Source organism: Pempheris klunzingeri, chromosome 9 (assembly GCF_042242105.1).
Source record: "Pempheris klunzingeri isolate RE-2024b chromosome 9, fPemKlu1.hap1, whole genome shotgun sequence".
Lineage (NCBI taxonomy): Eukaryota > Metazoa > Chordata > Actinopteri > Acropomatiformes > Pempheridae > Pempheris > Pempheris klunzingeri.
This window is the reverse complement of record NC_092020.1, coordinates 6,206,700-6,226,801: the sequence shown is the minus strand read 5'-3', so window position 1 is coordinate 6,226,801 and position 20,102 is coordinate 6,206,700. Positions and strand designations below refer to the sequence as shown.

General features: G+C 41.8%; 1 protein-coding gene across 1 annotated transcript in view; it reads left to right on the top strand.

Moving 5' to 3' along the window:
* The window catches only part of LOC139207451 (capping protein-inhibiting regulator of actin dynamics), a 41,898-nt gene that overhangs the window by 11,266 nt on the left and 10,530 nt on the right, over positions 1-20,102 (top strand). The window contains exons 2-6 of the mRNA XM_070837175.1: positions 11,589-11,671; positions 15,372-15,546; positions 16,542-16,668; positions 18,573-18,713; positions 18,798-18,857. Of these exons, the coding sequence (XP_070693276.1) occupies positions 11,589-11,671; positions 15,372-15,546; positions 16,542-16,668; positions 18,573-18,713; positions 18,798-18,857 (586 nt within the window). The remainder of the gene's footprint in view (positions 1-11,588; positions 11,672-15,371; positions 15,547-16,541; positions 16,669-18,572; positions 18,714-18,797; positions 18,858-20,102) is intronic.

Genomic DNA, 20,102 nt, shown 5'->3' with positions numbered 1-20,102 from the left:
TATTGGATTTGGGTAAATTCCAGTCACACTCGATAGCATTATTATGCGTTAGTGAGGCATCACTCTCAAAGCCTTCTTGTATCATTTCAAGTGAATCAAACACTGAAGCTTAAATCTGATAAAACCAGTCAAGTGGAGACATTTTCAGCCAACACACTGTTTCCGTTTGTAAGTTACTGTTAACTAGCTACAGCTGATAACATTTCCCAGCCGCAGTTGTGATTTCAGCAGAAAAAGGTGACGGTTGCCAGCTAAAAAAAAAGAGATGCATTGCTTTGGCCAACCTCTGTGTTAAATCCACTGTTAAAAAGATCATTAATTATGCTGAGTGTTAAATCTGCTCCTGTCATCACTACAAACTGTGTGAGAGTAGAAAGCTTGACAGGCAAAATCAGACTGGTTTTAGATTGGGCCCACCAGTGGTACAGGCCTCCATAGAGTCAGTAGGTCTTAAAGGTGAAGACAAGTGTGTGTGCTCTCACTTTGTCACCAGGCCCCATCCTTCCCCTGCCCCAGCAGGCATTATGTAACCACAGTAGGCTGAGTTTGCTCGGCAGGAATGGTGATGCAGCTGTAAATGAATGTAGACTGTGCAGAGTGACTGATGAGATTGTTTGGTCAGTTTCTGTCTTGAGTCCATGTAAGGCTCGCTGCTAAGAGCACAGCCCCGTCTCAAAGAGGAGGGGAGAGGAGATGGAGGAGAGGCAAAGGAAGGACAGCTGGAAGACAAGAGAAACCCCAAACCCAAAAGAATAGTTTCTAAATTGTAACTAAACCTCAGGCATGAAAAGCTTTTAGTGTTGATTATAACAATAATTTAAAATCTGACTGCTGACTGAGCATTTCAGCTCGGTTCAACACTCTTCCAGAGTTCAGGTCCTTTTCAGTTCAGAGACAAAGGGGGAAAAAGGAGTGAGGATCAGAAATGTAATTGTTTTTAGTGAGTCCATGCCTTCTGAAGCAGTGAAGAGTGATTTTCCCTGAAACTACTCAAGCTTTGACTACTTTACTAAGACCCTGGCTGTGGCCAATTACTCACCATGTTGGTTTACCTTGTTCCTGCTGGATTACTACAGTACTAGTCCAGATTAATACAGTCAGGCATGCTGGACTTAGATGCTAAGCTCCCTTTTCTAACTACGACTCTTCTCTCCAACAGACAGTCTGGTTTCGTTTCAGTCATGGTGTATTACTGTTGTTACGTGCAGCATGCCCTGTTACAGTGTTTGTTTTGTTTCCCATTTTCCTCTTCATAATTGCAGGTTCATATGATCCACATAGACTTGGCATGCGTTGGACTCAAATCAAAGCACAACTCTGTGATTTCCCTTGATTGCCATTTTAAATCACCAGCACTGATATTGCCCACAATTTGGATTCTAAATCCCAGCAAGTCATATTTTTCAAGCACCAAAGTCTTCCAGTCAAAAGTAGATTAAGGACATTGCAATTTTAAAAGGCAAATGTTATTCCTACCTGATCACTAAGGCAGATGTTGTGGTTGGCAGTGATGCATCATGCTGGGATTTGGACAAGAACAGACGTGCTGCATTATACTATATGTTAAAGGTCGTTAGTTCACTGGCACATTATGATGCTTGATGGGATTAAGTCACGACTGCTTCAAGGCTAAATACATTGCTGGGAATTTCAAGGTTCATGTATCAGGGCAAAGCAAGTTGTGTGTTTTACGTATAGACAAAACAGCCCAAGGTGCACGTGCAGCAGGGGGATAGAGAACGCATTACCACAGTGACGCTTCATCGCTCCATCATTGACATTTTCAGTATGTAGAAATAAAGCAACCAGTCTGGAAACCAGTCAAAGTGCTGTTTTAAGATACATTTTGTGTTCCGCACTCTGTTACCGTCTTGGCCCGTCAGCTCTGCCAAGCTTACAGGATGACAGCATGGGTTCAAAGCAAAGAAGCCTCCAGCGCAAGTAACTTTAGCGTTTTAAAAAAGTAAAGTACACATTTTTAAAAAAAGTAACATTAGCATACACTGAAACTCCTGCTGTTTCCCTGCTGTAAGTAAAGAAGATAAGAACCTCCCTCGTTCTGGGTATATGAATAATGTCAGTGTCAGTAATGTCATTGCCTGGAAACCCATCTATTGGCACATTGTTAATGAGAACATTTCAGCTCCACAGATAAGAAAATAACGATGATTTTTTTTTTTTTTTGGTAGCAGGAACATCAAGGTCCAGTGTAGGAACATTTACTATGTTTAGGAAGATGGTGGAGACACAAAGTTGAAGTGTAAAGAGTTTATTAAACCAAAATATGAATTTACAGATGCTCGGTTTTGATCTTAGTGTAATGGCCATGGTATGAGCAGTGTAATCCATTATGACTTTAGTAGAAATAACACACCTGGGACGTCTTGGCCAGCTGGCTGCTCTTGTTACCTGTCAGTTCTGTACTGTGCACTTTCCAGTACAGGGAAGAAATGCCCAGAATGTAGACGGTTCTTAATACCCGCTTAAAGTAGCTCATTGTAGATGCATTTCGTCACCTTTAAATCACCACTGAAGGAAATTCAACTAAATCGACTGAGCACTTTCTCACTTTTTTGCTTTTGAAGTCATGGGAAAGTCAAAGTAACAATGACATACTTTAGAGTTCAGGGCTGAAATTTAATGAATAATTTCCTTCTTAGTCACGTCCCTTGCTGCTGACCATGCAGGCGTTCAATGGTTGAATGGGTCAAGAGGAAATACCACAGTTTTAAAGGCCATGTTCCCAGTTAGGTATGTGCGGTTGGACGAGAGACTGAGGAACAGACAAAGAGAGAGAGAGAGAGAGGATGGTGAGATAATGAGACAGGAGGTATAAGGTATAAAAAGACAAAAAGGGAGGAGGGAATAAAGAAATGTTGGTGTAGAGCTGTTATCTGGCCACATTCTTTATATAGCTCTCATATCCTTTTATGGTCCTTTGGCTCAAATTGAGCTCCTTCAAGTAACAGAGATGGGTTCGACAATAACAAAACTCATGGTAAAGCTTTTTAACATCTGCAGGGAGAGTAACAGGAGAGTAAAAAATGTTTATCCTGGGAGGACGCTGCCTTTTTTACGTGCTGTTCCCCATTAATGTTTTATTAGATAACATGCAGAGAGACATCTGACAAGAATGTAGAAGGAAATAGCCAGGCTGGACCTGGTCGAGAGTCCATCACAGAACAAACTAGATCCAGGAAAAGCTGCCTGAATTCATCTATGGTGTAAACTGATCATCTGTTTAGCTTAGCTTAGCACAAACGGTGGACCATAGGCTGTATAAAAAGATGTGGATGTAGCTTCTGGGTCACAAAAGTGAAGCCAAAGCAGAAATTTCTTAAACCTGCATCCTTTGTAATGTGCAGCAGAGTAATATACAGTCTATGGGCAGGATTGATTTTAGGAAGTCACTTCACCGGCCAAATAGTTATTGCACATAACCATCCATAAAACCACTGTTTAATCTGTGCAAAAACAGAAATCTTAAATCAAACAAGGTATAACATGTTAATCAGTATATTTGTTAATCAGTAATTTCCCAAGATGTTGAACTATTCCGATGAGTAAAAATCTGCACAAAGATGAAAAAACAGCTGATGTCACCTCATCAGCTCAACATGACAGTTCTCATTCTGGATCTGATTCTGATTTTGCTTCTGAAAAACACATCTTGGGGGTTTTCGCCGAGGGTTGATCTGTTTAGTTCATGTCTCACCTTGTTCATTGTCAGATTACGATAGGTGTTCCTACTGTATAATAACCAATAACATTTTATTATCCGTCCTTAATTATATGTCAATCAAATTAAATGTTTTCAATGTGTTGTTTTTTTGTTGAAATTCATTCCAGCTGTTCTTAAAACAGCTTTGGTCCATGTCTGATTTGACGGGATAATTGTGCTTCATTTACACAAAGGCGGTTGGCTAATGGAGTCGTGCTGAATAGAACTTTACTGTTTTACTTGTCAAAGTGGATGTCATCAGCATGCTAATCCTAGCATGATTCATAGCATGCGTGCAGTAGAGGAAAGTGAATGATATGAGGTCTAAGGCTGATTTGAACCTAAAATGTCTTAACTCTGCATCTGTGTTAACCCAGCAAGTCAACAGAATCACAGGTTGTACTAAACACATGATAATGGCGTGCCATTGTTTAAATACACCTCCTCATGGTACATACTTTATGTTGTCTAAATACTTTGAAGTTGGCATGCACGCTGATTCTGTCTGTAAATAGTGTGGCCTATATCCGTACACAGCCGCTCATCCAAGTTAGCTCAACTAAGTTTATTATTTCAGCTGACTGGAAAAGTCCCTCTCCTCCCTCGCATACTTTTTCTTGATTCATTCCTGCATTGCGCTCTTTCTCTCTGGAAATTGAAGGCTTGCGGCTCATCATAGACCCACAAACATCATATTACAGAGGCCAGTTCGTCTGTGCTCCCTCCGCTCAGCCATCTCGTCTCACTAAGTTGGGACTCAAGTTTAGGCCCAGTTTTTGCATCTCAAACACGGGAGAATAGTCTTCTGTGGTCAAACACTGAAAAATAGGTCTTTGACGGGTCTTCCCACATGGATTCCACACAGTGTTACGATACAGCCAAGTTAGATAAGGAATATTGTAGTCAAAGTTTTAATTTGTCCGGATTAGTCCATCCCACACATGGAAACATTATCACCTGAAACATCTCCACCTTCTTAGGCTCTTTAATGTGTATTGTTCTCAAGGTGTAATGTATAAAAATGAAAAAAAAAACCCACACTGGTAGTATGTGAATGAGTAGACTACTACAGGGGATGGATTGTATGATCGAAAACAGAATTTCATTCATGAAGAGTGTTGGCTCATTCTTCTCTAACAGCTATCACATGACTTAGGTTTAGCTTTTCCCGTGTACAGCCGCACAGCTGAGGGGTCTGTTCTGATTTAATCATGTTACCTAAAGGGAGGAAGCATTTCAAGGTTTCTTGAGCTATTTACACTGAAAATCTGCAGCAATAGACGTCATATTTCGGTCCATATGGTATTTTACTCAAACCATCTAAGCTAACACAGTACATTTGTACTTTTCTCTAAGCCCCTGTGTCTGCGGCTGATTGATTGTAAATCTCTTACTCTGTGGTCTCTAATTGCTGTAGCAATGTAATCAGGTCCAAATTAGCCCAGTTTAGTGCTGGTGGTGCAGAAGGATTAGGACTGGAATGGAGTGGATTTGTGTTGTGAAAGCTCAAAGTCCAATATAGTACCCACTACAGAAGCCTCTGTGTTACTAAATTAGATTATCCTTTTAGATAGGCAGGAAGACTCATGTGGCTGTATACGAAGAAATCATTTTAGGGGTTTAGCGTTTATGAAAAGCTTGTTTTTGAGTCAAGAATCTGTACCGTTGGGGGATCTTCAGCTCTTACATCAGGTCAGACATCTCCATGCCAGTTAGTTAGCACCATCAGCGCGTGGTGCAATGACGAGTCCGGTCACGTTGGTTCCATCGAGGGATTAAGGCCGAACTCGATTGGATTTTCTTTGCGTCAGAGGGACAGGGACCCTGTGGACAAACAGGGCTCAGCCTTCATTCCTACCCGTCATTCACTGCCATATTTATCCTAAATTCTCTTTCACTTGCATTTACATGATTGTCTCCCCCCCCCCCCCCCCCCCCCCCCCCCCCCAACCAGTTTGGGGTCCTAGATGAGGGTTGTTTTCACTGTGTAGACCTGGACACTGTTCAGTCATGGGTTTGGCATGGTACTGAAGTGTAAGTGTAAGTGTGTGTGTGTGTGTGTGTGTGTGTGTGTGTGTGTGTGTGTGAGCCTCATTTTAGCACACACTTAAGGTCATGGGCAAATATGGCCATGTTTATCTTTACTCTATGTGTGCGTGCTGACTGTCTGTGGGTGTTAATGAGGTTATTTCATCAGTCTAATAAAGGCAGACCCCCTACTGGTCCCAATGCCTCCATGTGCTAATCCATTCTTATGTAATGGGGCTGACACACACACACACACACGCACACACACACTCTTTCTCTCTTAGTCTCTCTTGGTTGCTTCCAAGTAACGCTAATGATGTGCCCGAGTGTGTTCACATTGCTGAAGGAACAGTTTCTTAAATGATACCAAATTAATAAACAGCTGCCACAAAAATGTCATTAAAAACAGGAAATTTAAAAGGTAGAAACTGTAAAAGTGGTCTGAAATAAAGCAATCATTAAAATGAAGTGGTAATTAAAGCCTCAAAACTGCTGTGGTGGTTTTGAATTGTATGAAATAACAAGTTCAGACCTACAAACCATGTAACTTGCTCTTGCATGTGAGAATATAAAGTTAAAGGGGCTCCAGCTTGTTAAATGTTCTGTTGTGCATGTGACGTATAGTTTCGGTGTTATGAGAAAAGACTTTATAAGGTTTCCACACCCTCTCTAACATGTTAAACTGTAATATTATGTGTTACTGCGTGACTGCGTGTGTAACATCTGCTATCAGCCCTTTTCAGACATGGAATAAGTACCATTGTGTCAAAGTGAAGATCCTCACGGCTTCATTCGGACATGAAAGCACATTCACACAAAGAGATGCTTTCTTGCAAGATATTTGGCACCTGGTGCACAAGAGGGAGCAGAGAGCATTGTTCTGAGTTAAACATCAGTCAGTGATGTACTTATTGTACATAATGTGGCCCTTTTGTAAGATGAGCGACGAGGAAATGATCATTTTTACACTCTCAAAGTCTATTTAACAACCTTTGCTCAAGTGTCAAACTGCTGTGTGTGTGGTTATCCTCCTCCTTTCTGGTACAGAAATGCAACATGTAACCTGTTTACTTACATGACATGCTGTGGTGAATAGTGTGTGCTGTAGCCTGCACAGTAAATACTGAGGTGTGGGTGAAGGAGTGTGTATTGTGAACTGCAGCAACATCCTGTACAGTATAAACTCAGTCTGGCTGCATAGCAATGTGGATTTAAACGGTTTGTGCTAATATATGATGATACTTTAGTAGTTGGCTATCACTACCTGGCAAAGCTCCTCTCAAAATAAGGAACAATTATACACCACTACTAACTAAATGAGCTTTCAACAAAAACTCATCACACCCTGGCTGTATTGGGTGAAATGAGATTGTACAGTATTAAATAAAGCGTTTGCTCAGTGTGGCGATCGCACCCCAATCCAGACATAATAGATTTCACTTCTCTTCTCTGTTTGTTGTCGCTGAACCTTTTTCAAGCCATTTGCTTGCTATTATTTGTGAGTGCTGAAATCATTTCTCTAAGCCTTTCTTACCATCTTTGGTTGGAAAGTGCTGCAGTGCTTTACACAGGAAGGCCTCTGTGTTTACTGTAAGTCCGTTTTCTCCTTTAGTCTCTCTTCTTCCTAATATTCATCTGTTTATCTAACCGACTCTTCTCTCCTTTCACGCTGCTCTTTCCCACAACCCCTCTCCCTGACCCCTTCCCTCCCTCTGTCTTGTATTGGTCCCTGTCTCCTCTGTTTTCTCACTGTCTCCCTTCACTCCAGCCTTCTGCCACCCCCCCCCCCCCCCCCCCCCAACTCGCTCTTTATTTCTGTGTCCCCTACTCATCCTTTCATTTATGATCTTCAACCCGTCTATTTCTCTCTTGTTCTTTCAAATCTGTCTTTCCGCCTGTCTTCCTGTTTTCCCTCCTCCCCCCTGTCATCCCTCCATCCTTCTCATAGATGAAGCGGAGGATGTCACCATGGGGAGCTGGCTTTGGAAGTGGCCGCAGGTCAGTCATTTTGACCACTGACCATCTGACCATGAATCCAACACTAAAGTTCAAACTTAACCCAGACTTGAGGAAGAACTAATTCTCTTTGGGAAATACATCGTTTCTCTGCCCTTCCAAGAAAGAGATCATTTCATTCATAGCCAGCGTTAAATCTGCTCATAAAACAACAACTTGTCATTCTTACACTTGTATTTATAACAAAAAAACAAATGTGGATAAGTTGTGTTAATTAATGAGCTTTAACCCTTTAAGGTCCGCACCAAGAAAAAAGTGATGGAAAAATTTATTCTTTATATATTTTATTTCCTTGGGGCACTAATTACAAAAATCTATGTTTTTTTATGAACAGACCCCACATTTTTTGAAATATTGGCCTCTACCAAACGGTTGAGATGTTGTAAGTAAAAAATGTTTTCAATAAGATATAGTGAGTCAAAATGTGCTCTACCATATGGTTGAGCAGAAGGTTAAAGGGTTAAAGCTGCTGGTAGATGGATTTTGTTACCTCTAGACAGAGCCAGGCTAGCCATTTCCCTCTACTTCCATTCGTTATGCTAAGCTAAGCTAACTGGCTCCTGGTTTCAGCTCCACACACTCCACACAGACATTTAAGGGGTATTGATCTTTTCATCCCCTTGTGACTATATTCCACAAGTGAACTGTTCTGTGGCTGTATCAGCTGTGACATTTTCTATACTGTGACATTTGTCAGTCAAATCATGTTGTAGCATTTCACTAAAAAAGAAAACTTCTGAACTTTGTCATAGATTTTTGTACAAGTGGATTTCTTTTAGTTCCCATTTTTAAAAATGTCAGTACTTTAACCTTCAGCTACTGTGGTGTGTTCAGCTGTCTCACATGTTAGTAGAACATGTAGTCCTGTGGTGGTGTTACTGGGTGGTTTCCCCTCTCTCCCTGACCCTGGCACGTTGTTTCCTGAGATCATATCATAGACTACATGCTATATGAGTGCCTGCGTTATCTGTTTGTGTCTGTGTGTCTGTTTCCTAGAGATGTTATGTGTGTGTGTGTGTGGTCAATGATTGGCTGCAGTGTCTTCCTGTGGCATCAGACAGGAAATGGATCAGTCCAGCACCATCAGCTCATAACAACAACGTCAGCATGAGTCTTTGTTTATGGCCATGCAATAATGTGAAAATGTCAAAATAATGTAAATATCATAGTTTATGGTTTATTGAAGAAGATGATGAAAAAGATAAAGGAGGGAGCGAAGATGATGATTCTCAATGCTGTAATGAGGATTGAAGATGACGACGACGATGATGACGATGATGATGATGATGATAGCTAATGGTTATGGAATGGTAACACTGACGAAAGCCCCTCAGCACGTCAACAAACCCTCTGGAATTTTCCATTTGTTTCTATAATACAAACTCACTGTAAACACAGTTGACAAGAGGCTCTCCAGTCGCTTCTTTAATGGAGAGGAAGAGCCTGTTCACACTAACAGCTGACGTGGAAAACATGGCTGTCCTATAAACTTTAAAAGAACTGAGGACATCCATCATATTAAAACATATTTGAGTGCAACTCTTTTACCCGTCTGACTTGATATCAGGGTCATTTATTAATGTGACATACAAGGCATAAAATTATATTAATGGTAATCTGACTCAATCTCTTGATAGGTTTTCTGCTCAGAGAGTCTCGTTTCTCTTTATTATAGAAGGGATAATGGAATAAATTTGATAATTTTACCTAATTTATGGGCAGTTTTGCATACCACAAGGCTATTTGAACTCTTTCATCCATCTAGTTATTGTGTTATTTGCATTTATTTTCCTGACAAGTCTGTAGCACTTAATTTATTTCTGTCAAATGGTTGCATTTCCTCAAATTCTGTCCCGGATTAGGTTGAGTTTTGAATATAGAGTTTAATAATGAGGTTCTGGATGTGCAGAGAATGAGACTTAGTCTGCCTTTGCACAAGTAAGAAAACAATAGATTATCCAGTGCATAGAGCATCCAATAGATTGACCAGTAGATGTAATAACTAGCTGTACTGTATAGATTTGTCACGGCCCTTATGAAAGTTACCCTGTAAGTCAATCTGTTACTCAACTTTGGTGTCAAGAATTGTGTTTAAAGTTTCTTTGAGAAGCCTTTTACTTTTTGGGAGGTTTACCATATTGTTTCATCATCAACAGGACATGTCACTGTTGCCATAGACATCTGAGGAAAATGAGATCAATTGCCAAAATCATTAGTATTCATCCTCTGGGAACCACGAATGTACGTACAAAAGAGATATTTCCAGAGTGGCAGACAGATCAACCAACATAAGAATAAGACATGAAATTCTGTCACTCAGATCAAGTGAGGCAGGCAGGTTTGGCTTTAGCTGTTTCCACTCTGTGGGATTGCACATCTGTAGTAGCCCATCACAGCTGCTTTGAATCCTCCATGGTTTAAAACTCACTGTCAGCTGGTTTAAATGAAGGGTTCGGCTTCAGAAAACATTCCCATGCCCCCCCCCCCTCGATCCAGTTTCCCATCGCTTCCATAGATTCAGTGAAAATGCTAATGGTGACATAGCAACAATTATTCTGAGATATCGCTTTACTGAAAACCGTATCAGTAAGGACTCTGCTTCCTGCCAAACTGCCCAGGAAATCTGGTGCATAAAGTGCATAGCTAATTAGATTTGAGAGTAGAATGGGGAGTCATGTAAAACTTGTGTATGAGAAAGCAGCTAACTGGTTCAACATGCTGAACTCTCACATGGCCTCCAACTTCCTGTAACTGGACGAGGCGCATTAGCAGTCCTGTGAAATGATGTGGAGTGAGTGAGTAAAGCCTGAAAAAAGAAAGTGGGGGGGGGTGTTGTGATGTATTATAGTTTTGAATAATGATTTTAATACAGTAAAGCTTCTTTTGGCAGCCAGAGTGTATTGACCTCCCTGCTGCTGCACAGTGAGAGCAATAACAAGGTATCAGAGGTGACTGCATGTCTGTTTGTGTCTCTGTTCGGGGTTTCTGGGCATCTGCGGCTGTGAAGATGTGAACTCCTCAGCTGACAGAGGTGGATGGCAGAGCAGAGCCCTGGAAACATAGCTGAGATGCCTCTGTTGAGACTGTTTGGATTGTAGTGTACTAGACTGGAGATCGGTTTCAGATCAGACTGAAGTGCAACAAACAGCTCAACGCTTGTTGAGCTTTTTAAGGAGTTAAAAAGCAGATCAATGTTTATCCAGCAGGTTTTGGAATGATTTTATAAGGCGGCGGCTTGTTACAGACGGCTGTGTAATCCATCAAGTGGACTTGTTCTGTCCGTGCAGTCCTTTGTGATTTCAGACTTTGCCACCCGCCCATGCCAAGCCACTTTCACTGGCAGCCACGACACTCCCAAATGGGGCTTTAATCACATTGTAATCCAGCGAGGCTGATCACAGTGCAAGTGGTCAGGCTGGCATCTGAGCGATGTAAGCAGACCGAGCAGGTTAAGATAAACACAGACACAACATTGAGACACAAAATTACAGAGCCCAAGGCATCATGGGGGAGAAAAAAAAGCATTTCGTGCTCTTAAACTACTTACTGGTGCCAGAATGTGTTTCCAAGTTTATACAGTCAAGTCAATCTAAATAAACCAGTCATGCTCAGAATGAGACTTTCAGTTTTACAAAATTGTACATAAATTCATAAATTTGCAATTTCCCAGATTCCTAAAGAAAACTGGATGTATGCATTATTGTCAGGGAAGCGTGAGCCTCCTGCCATACTGTTATGTTATCATTAAACGATCGAATAAATGTTGAGCTCCTGAGGAAGACTCCGGCTCATCGGTCTCTCTCTCTGTCTGTCTGTCTCTCAGCAGTGACAACGCTGCCATGGCATCAGCACCTCCGGATGTGATGGCCAATCAGGAGCCGGCTGAGGCTGTGGAAGAGTGCTCAGGTAACTGTTTGATTAAATGCTAAAATATGAAAATATATAAATATGTCACAATGAGTAAAATTAGACATCCAATCAAGCATAGTCTTCGTTTTACTTATTTTCAGCCTTTCCTTTCTGCTTGAATTGGGAGTTTGCAAGGTCCACTAGTGTGCACAGTGTGTCTAAGTGGTCTTTTTAGGGATAGTTTATATAATTATCAACTAATTTCATTTTAAAAAATGGCTTGATTAATTGACACTGAAGCCAGCTAATTTGGATCATCTTCAGAACCACGAGCGGCGTTACACTCCCCAGCTTTTCATTCATATATTCACAAACGCTCTGGCCAGAGTGACCGCAGCCATGAAAGGTTTATTTATTCCGTCATGAAAATGAAACCGCTCACTAAATTCATTCACGAAAAATGAATACTTGTTTGAATTTCACCATTTGGGACACCCAAGAACCGGTGACATGGATCTATCCGCTTATGACGCACAAGCAAGTTTGTATATTCAAGGAAAAGTTTGAAGTATTCCAGCGGCGTCCTACATGAAAGTCATCTACATACAAAAATGCATCAAACTAAACTCCAAATGATTTCTCATGAGCTGCTGCATAGGGAGATAACAAACCACGCTAGCTGCAGGACAGGGGGGGTTGTAGTGTAGGGAAGTCTGTATCGTATCAGCAGTGGGATTTTGTGCACACACACACACAGCAGGGAGGATCAGGTTGGCTTCTACCATCTACAGCCCCTCGCTGCTGTTGGCAGGAAATGAAGGAGCAGAGAAAGCTATCACCACACACACACACACAGATGCACACTGTCTATACAGATGGATGGCACATACGCTGCTGATATAATTGGGACAAGGAAGAAGTGCTTTGGGGGGGTCACAGAGATGTCTGTGTAGGTGAAGCCTCAGTGTTGTTGTGAGTGTCCACAGTCCAGCACAGGGGAAACAGTCCTTCATGCCCGAACTTTAGTCCACGTCTGAACTAGAACTGAACTGAACTCTCCCTTTCAAGTCTAAATCTCTGTAGCGCACTTTGTTGCAGGAAATAGATAATTAGAGGTAAGTGTGTGTGGTGTGTCGCTTCTGTTTGACTCCCATGGGAGAGCTTGAGCGTCAGCCGTGACTCCACAGATCATGGAGCCCGCCAGTCATGTCCATCTCAATCTGCTGGTGTTAACGCCGTCATGGTGCCAGACAGGCAGCTTTAGTCTGATTGACGCCCGGCAGAATGTGCCGCGTTTAAATTGGATCTGCACTTTGAGAGGGCTGAGCCTTTAAATAGAAACAATACAAGGGAGGGCCTGTTTCCTTCTACATTTAATTCTGCTCTTTGGTGTTTGAAAACACCTGGAAACGTCTCAGATCAGAAATAACGTTCATGACATGATATTGTAAGTAAAGAAATGTGTGATCACATATGATAGTGTTTAAACTCTCCCACATACTGGCAATAATAGAGCTCAGATATTATAATGACATCAACCTGCTCCCCCCAGTTATACATAAGCTCCCCATCCTCTCCCCACCTCTTCATCTTCCTCTCCTTGTATTGAATAGAAAATGAAATGCATCACTTTTGGGGACAAAATGACAAAGTTTGACTCCAGCTGTCCTCACAATGACCACATCCAAAAACAAGGTCGGATTTATTTTCTACATTTTGTTTTAGGTTCCCTTTCCTCCTCCTCCTCTTCCTCATCCTCTTCCTCCTCCTCCTCCTCCTCTGCCTCACACCGTCCACGACATTGTTTCCCTCTCAAAGGTCACCATCCTCTCACTGTGTAGGCTGAGGTCCGTTCCCCGCTCAGAGTGACCTGATATCAGACCGCCTTGAAATCTCCATGATGCTATTTTTAATACGTGTTTGGAGCTAAAAGAATATATATTAGGAAATAGCTACATCTTAGACCCACAATGACCACAGAGCTCCACTGACCTTCCATTGAAGCAGTGGCCTTTTTCAGCTCTCTGAGTGCAGACCTTTAACTTAATAGTGTATTGTGCCTAAAATAGCCCAATAAATGGCACCGTGGCCTCGTGTTTCCCCCCGATTTTTCATCTCGGCAGCGCAGAAAGGCCTCTGAAGCGTCATCAAAAGCAAGTTGGAAGCTCCTCAAGTAAATATGGCAAATCACTTTTAAGGTCCAGGCAGAGGAGAGGAGAGGAGAATTTGCAATGTTTTTTTTTGTTTTGTTTTGCCAATGTTTCTTCACAGAAACTGGCGTGTGGTTTGATGGCAACTCATCAAAACAGTGTGCTATAAAGATGTTATATTTAGCACGCCAGGCAGAAAAGATGGTTTGATTTTGACTTGCAGTTCATGTTTTTTCACGTGATATTTGTCAATAGCATACACAAGATCTCAGAGAAAGAAAGCTGTTTGTGTGTATTTATGATATAAAATGTAAAAACTATAACATGAAGATAAATAAGCTCAAACATTTAGTGATGTGCTCTTTAGCAAATGACTCAGAAATGTTAAGCGTCTTGGCCCCGCCAGCAGGTTTAGATTCCAGACATTTTTCAGCTGCTCCAACAGAACGTGTATTTTTAGACAAAGGAGTGAATGCTCAAGGATTCCCCACAGGGTGACGGACAAAAATGACACAGCTGGTATAAAAAGAATGTGCCTTTTTTAAGTCTTCCAAAATATTTTTAGGGGCCCAGGGATGTGAATTCTCCAAATAGCTGATTTGTTTTGTTTTTATTCCTGGCTCCTTCTTTGTTCGCAGGTCCTTTTTCCCATGTTTCCCTCTGTTTTGCGTCTCAACACCATCCTGTCTCTGGGGGCTATTACATCCATATGTTAGGATTGTGTATCTGATCATTTTTCCACAGGAGATGCTCCAGATAAATTTTTGTAACAATGCATGTCTCTGACTTTTGGCTGTATCAATGTTTATTTTACACTCCACAGTCAGGTCAGAGGTCATGGAGTCCAACATCATTGATGCTTGGTGCTATGAGGCTGTACTAGATGTAGATGTAGGTAGATGACTGGATAGAGTACATTACATGTACTCTATATACACGTTCTCTACTTTCCCTTAATGCACATTACTTAACATTCTGTTAGTTTAAAAAGAGCTCCTTTGGTGGTCAAGCCTTTGCCCACTGAGCTCCACTTCTCTGGAATAATCTCCCACTGTGCACCCAAGACCTCAAGCTTGTTGTCATATTAACATTAATACTTGTGTGTGTGTGTGTGTGTGTGTGTGTGTGTGTGTGTGTATTTGTACATGTAATATTGTGTGTTTTGTGCTGTTTTTGACTTGTAAAGTATACTTTGGATGATGTGCACTATAAAAACTGAAGGTCTCATGTTGTGGATCAGCGCCTTGCTGGCTAAAAGCAGTGAAAGCAGTGTGTCGCTGTTTAAGGAGTTATAAAAGAGTTGTTGAGTTTTTCCACTGCGGTGCTAATGGAGGTGGACTCAGCAGGTGGGGGGGGGGGGGGGGGGTTTACAAGCACAAGATCATGTGTGTGTGTGTGTGTGTGTGTGTGTGTATATCTGTCTTTATGTATGTCTGTGAGTACACACACATCAGTTTTAGAGACTTTACAGCCAACACAGGCTAATTGCTCAAACTAGAGTTCACATGAAGGCTGTGTGTAAATATGCTGTGTGTGTAATTTTCTCATTAGTACATCACTGTGCAGTTTCTTTAATTATTTCTCTCTTATCTCTTTCGTCCTCACAGGGAAGAAGAAGTCCAAGTTCCAGACGTTTAAAAAATTCTTTGCCAGGAAGAAGAGGAAGGAGCCGCCAGCCGCAGGAGCAGACGCAGCGCTTAAAGGCAGCCAATCAAGCGACAATGTCAGCAAAACATCCGAAAATAACACGCTCACTCGGTCAGAGAAGGACAAAGGCTCTGGGTAAGGTCTGACACACACACACAGAAACACACATGTTAATAGATGAGAGTTTTTTTATGACTCTTTTTTATGACACCACATATCTCTGCACAGAGCTTTATATCTATCAGAGACCGTTACAGATTAACCTTAAACATTTCTGCCAAAGAACTTAAACACACGCAGAATTATCTGAACTGTTTTTTTCACTTGTGTACAGATCTATTAGTGTTTCCCTCATAACTGTACTCCTGTCAGGTTAGAAGAGCCTTCGAAAGGGCATTTAGCCCATTATGGGCCACTTAAACAAAAGCTAATTAAATCATTTTTGGTGGGCTGGCAGATCTCTAAGGTGATGTGACCCACCACTGTTAAATATGAATACAGTAATGTATTGGCAATATCACCTTGTTTTTTTCCCCAAACCCTCCAGCAGTGGCTGAATAAACCACCAGTTACTGTACACCTCAAGAATTTGAAGTGCTTCACCGCCCAAACACAGCCGCTGGTAGTAGATACCAATTACAGCTGCTCATTTTCCTGCAGTTTTCCTCCGTCCATTTAAATAAATATCTCCTCGTGCGACTTAAGACACAGATAATTTAAGAAAGGAAGATGGTGTTTTAATATCCATCTCCTGCTCTTCCTCAGCTGAAGCACATGGCTTCCTGTTTTCCTGACACGTAGAGGAGAATGCGTCTTCCTGTGGATCTAGTCCTAATTTCCTTTGTTTTTCTAAGCCGTGCCACTTCCTGCCCGCTCTACTCTTGACTTTTCCTCTGTGTCACAGGATATATCTGCTCCACCTTTATTACACGCATTCTGTGCTCCTTGGTTTGATTTGATAAAAGAAGACAAATGAAAGAGAGAGATAATACTGAACAACCTGCAACACTGAACCTTCCTCTGACCCACCAGGACCTCCCAGCATCCACTTCTCTTTATTTAGTTTATCATGTTTTTGAATCTGTGAAGCATCACTTTCTGCTTTGTTTATTTCTTCCTGGTCCCCGAAGGTCAAAGATCAGCCTGGGCAGCAAGGCCCTGTCACATGACTCTGTCTTTGTCTCCGACTCATCGGAGGCCAACGAGGCTCTGGGGGCATCTCAGGACAGCATTCATGGGAAAGTGAAATCACTACAGGTAAATACACGCCCAAAGCATACCTGGTTATTTTAGTTTGAGCTCCGGCGTCAACAAGCATCTGAGTCAATTCCTCGAGACGGATCGAGGATGCCGTAGTGACCCTGACCTCTGACCTGCCCTTGGAGAGAAAAGACTGCAGCTTTAATAAGGCTTAAAAGACAAATGAAGAATCACAATCTGTGTGACAGTCGGTGACCCTGTGCTGCTCTCAGCTGTCAGAAACAGTGTTGATCAATAAAGGAGATGGCAGAGCAGTAGCAGCTGATCTGCTGTATATTTAGTACGTTTATATTTAGCCAGATGGGCAGAGCTGATGTGCATCACAGAGAGGTTAAAACTGAAGCATCTGTCGAAGCAAAACGAAGGACAAAAAGCAAATCTGACGGACAGACAGAGCAAACGTCTATCACAGCAGCGGGCGAAAACAGGAAGACATGAGGCCCAGACAGCTGAACTGACCTCCAGTTAAACTGCTCCACTAAGCTACCTGAACGGGAGCGGGAATGAAATAACATCGTAATACAAAGGAAAACTTTCTCCTGATGCTGAAATCCAGAGAAAGAGTTTAGCTTTTGTCTGAAATGGGTAAAAATGCATATGGTAATAAGTATGTAGATTAGAGAGAAGTTAAGTAAAACACTGATTTGCATGAAGTGAATTTACTGTAGGAAACAATCCGATGGAGATTTCCTGACCTTAATCCCCCACTCTGAGCCGAACTGTCCGTTTGATGAGCAGAATGAGGTTGTTCCAGAGCCAAAAATAAACACACTATGTAAGGATCAATAAGTTAGGAGGTGCATAGTTATTAGGTCATTAGTCCAAATGCCCACAAAGCAAACCCCTTCGCTTAAAGAAAGGTTTGGTTTACCCCAAAACATCACTTTTTTACATTAATTTGACTGTTAAATGATATTTTCGTCCATTTTGTCTCCCTACAAAATAACCTAAGTGCTACTTCATAGTACTCATCACAGCGTCAGGACATAATTCTGATGGAGGAACATCAAGTCCCTTTAGCACATTTAATGCCGATTCTAAAACAAAAAAACATGCCACATAGCATCATTATTAGTAATTTTTAAAATCTCAAATCAAGTCATCTTGATGTGCAGTTGTCTCACAACAGAAATGCACAGATACGTGTCTTTAAAAGTACATTTAGAGCTGTGATATTCTCATTTAAACTGAAAATCAGCAACAAGCTGAATTTCAGGTACTAACAGGTCGAGCTTCCCAACACACAACCGCTGATGATGACGTCAGCTGTTCCTTTGTCCTTATTTCAGGTTGAGCCTCTATGTTTGAGAGTTAGTGCTATATATTGGCAGACTAACATGGAAAGCTGCAGCGGTCGAACAAGGACTGGGTGTGTGCCAGCGTCCAGCCCCGGCTGAAGAAAAGCTGTATTGTCCAGTGTTTGCTTTGCACCTGAGTAAATCAGTCTTTGAGTGACTGTTACAGGGCAACACGTAAGAGACAGATAACAAGTCTGTTAGTTTGAGTTTCTGTGATACAGTACTGTACCACACACACACACACACACACACACACACACAGTAAGGTCTAAAATACACACTTTCTCTCCTGAGTGCCAGCTGACTGTCCTCACAAGTCATTCTCTGTTAATCATACTCTACACTGGTGAGGATTATCAGCCCGTAAAAGCAGTGAAACCTTGTAGACACAATACTTACACTCAAACACACCGTTGTTATCTTTTTATAAAGCTGACAGATTTGGCTCCTCTCCACCTCTGTGCACCTACGCACACAAAACCTTGAAAAACACTCTCACTTCCTGCTGTGTCATTTTCCCCAGTGTTTGGTTCTTATTCAGGTTTGTTCAGGTTTTTGCGCACACATGCGTAAGGTTAAGTTGTTCACCACATGTTTCTGCAGATGCAGCTGAAACAGGCCATCAGACTGGGCTCTCCTCCGTCCCTCATGTGTGTGAAGAAAACCGAAGATGCTGGAACCATGTCTGAGGATGACGGCCTGCCCTGTAGTCCACCTGAATACACGACACTTCCCACAGTCATGGTAGCTCAACAGATGATTGAATAACATCCCGCTCTGAATGCTGTTCGCTGCTGCTAACACTGTTGTTCTTCCCCCCCCTTTCAGAATCAGACTCAAAGGAACAGCTCAATCAGCCTGGAGGGAATAGACAGTGATGACGACCAGGTAAAAACTTAAAGGAGTATTCCACCAGTTTAACATTGGTCACAATGGCCTGTTATAAAAAAATCTAATTCAGTGCAGCAGGACAGGAGGTATTGTATTTAATTATTCCATGCATCCCTCTTCGTTGTCAAAACTTGCTGCCTACATTCCCCACAGCAGGAAGTGAGAGTGTTTTTCAAGGTTTTAGGTGAGTTAGGCCTTAGCCTGCAGCAGAGATGAGGAGCGGCCTACAGCTCATTTCCCTCTAACTGAGACCATAAGCAGTCATTTTCACGCTCGCTGTCTTCAGCTGTAACTGATGTGGACTCAAGTGACATCACTTGAGGCAATCAGATTTCACACAACTCCCCTTTAATTAATGATTTGGGCTTTTTTTGTCACATGGGTACAAAGAACTCCAAAGTCTACAAACAGCCTTAACATATTGTCAGCTCACAAAGTTGACCTTGCCAACATGTTAGTGATGTAAGTCCAGTATTCGTTCTTCTTTTAGTTTGGTTTTGGTTTCTGCTCTGACATTACATGTAATCTTTTGATTACAATGATGATGGTGGTGATGTTAAGCGTGTTAGCTTGCTAACATTTGCTAATCAGCACTAAACACAATGTGACATTCCCAGGGGCCTCTCATTTAGCACAGTTTTCTGAATGACGAATGATGTGTGAATGAGGATATAATGTAAAAGCGCTTTGAGTGCCACTAGACAAACACAGACCATTTACCATTTTCTGTTTTACAAACACTTCATTCTTCCACAGCCTTGCATTTAGAAATTACTGCCATGAAGAATTTAATTATATCTGCTACAAGTGATGAATTTACCGACAATGCCACCTCCACATTATAACTCTCAATCACTGCCCTCATGACCAGGCTGAATCCACAGCTTCTAAACTCCAGTACGTGGAGTGTAAGTGTGAGTGAATCCCTTAGTCAAGTTTCAAACAGTCATTGAAGGCCAGGAGGAACCTTCGGGCTGTGTGAGTGTGGAGCTTTGTGTGGTTTCTCCTCATGTGACTACGATGGTAAAAACATCTCATGATCCAATCTAATCAGTGAAACACTACTCTTGGCTCTAAATAAAAGCCCCCTTCATGTAATTTGAACGCTTTCTCTATTTTTGTGACCCCTCCCCACTTTTATCAGCCCCTTAATCCCCATTCTTTCTAATTGTCTTAGTCTTTCTCCCTCTGTATCCTCTTATTGTCTCCTGACATTCTGTTTAAGTGTTTATGGCTCAGCCC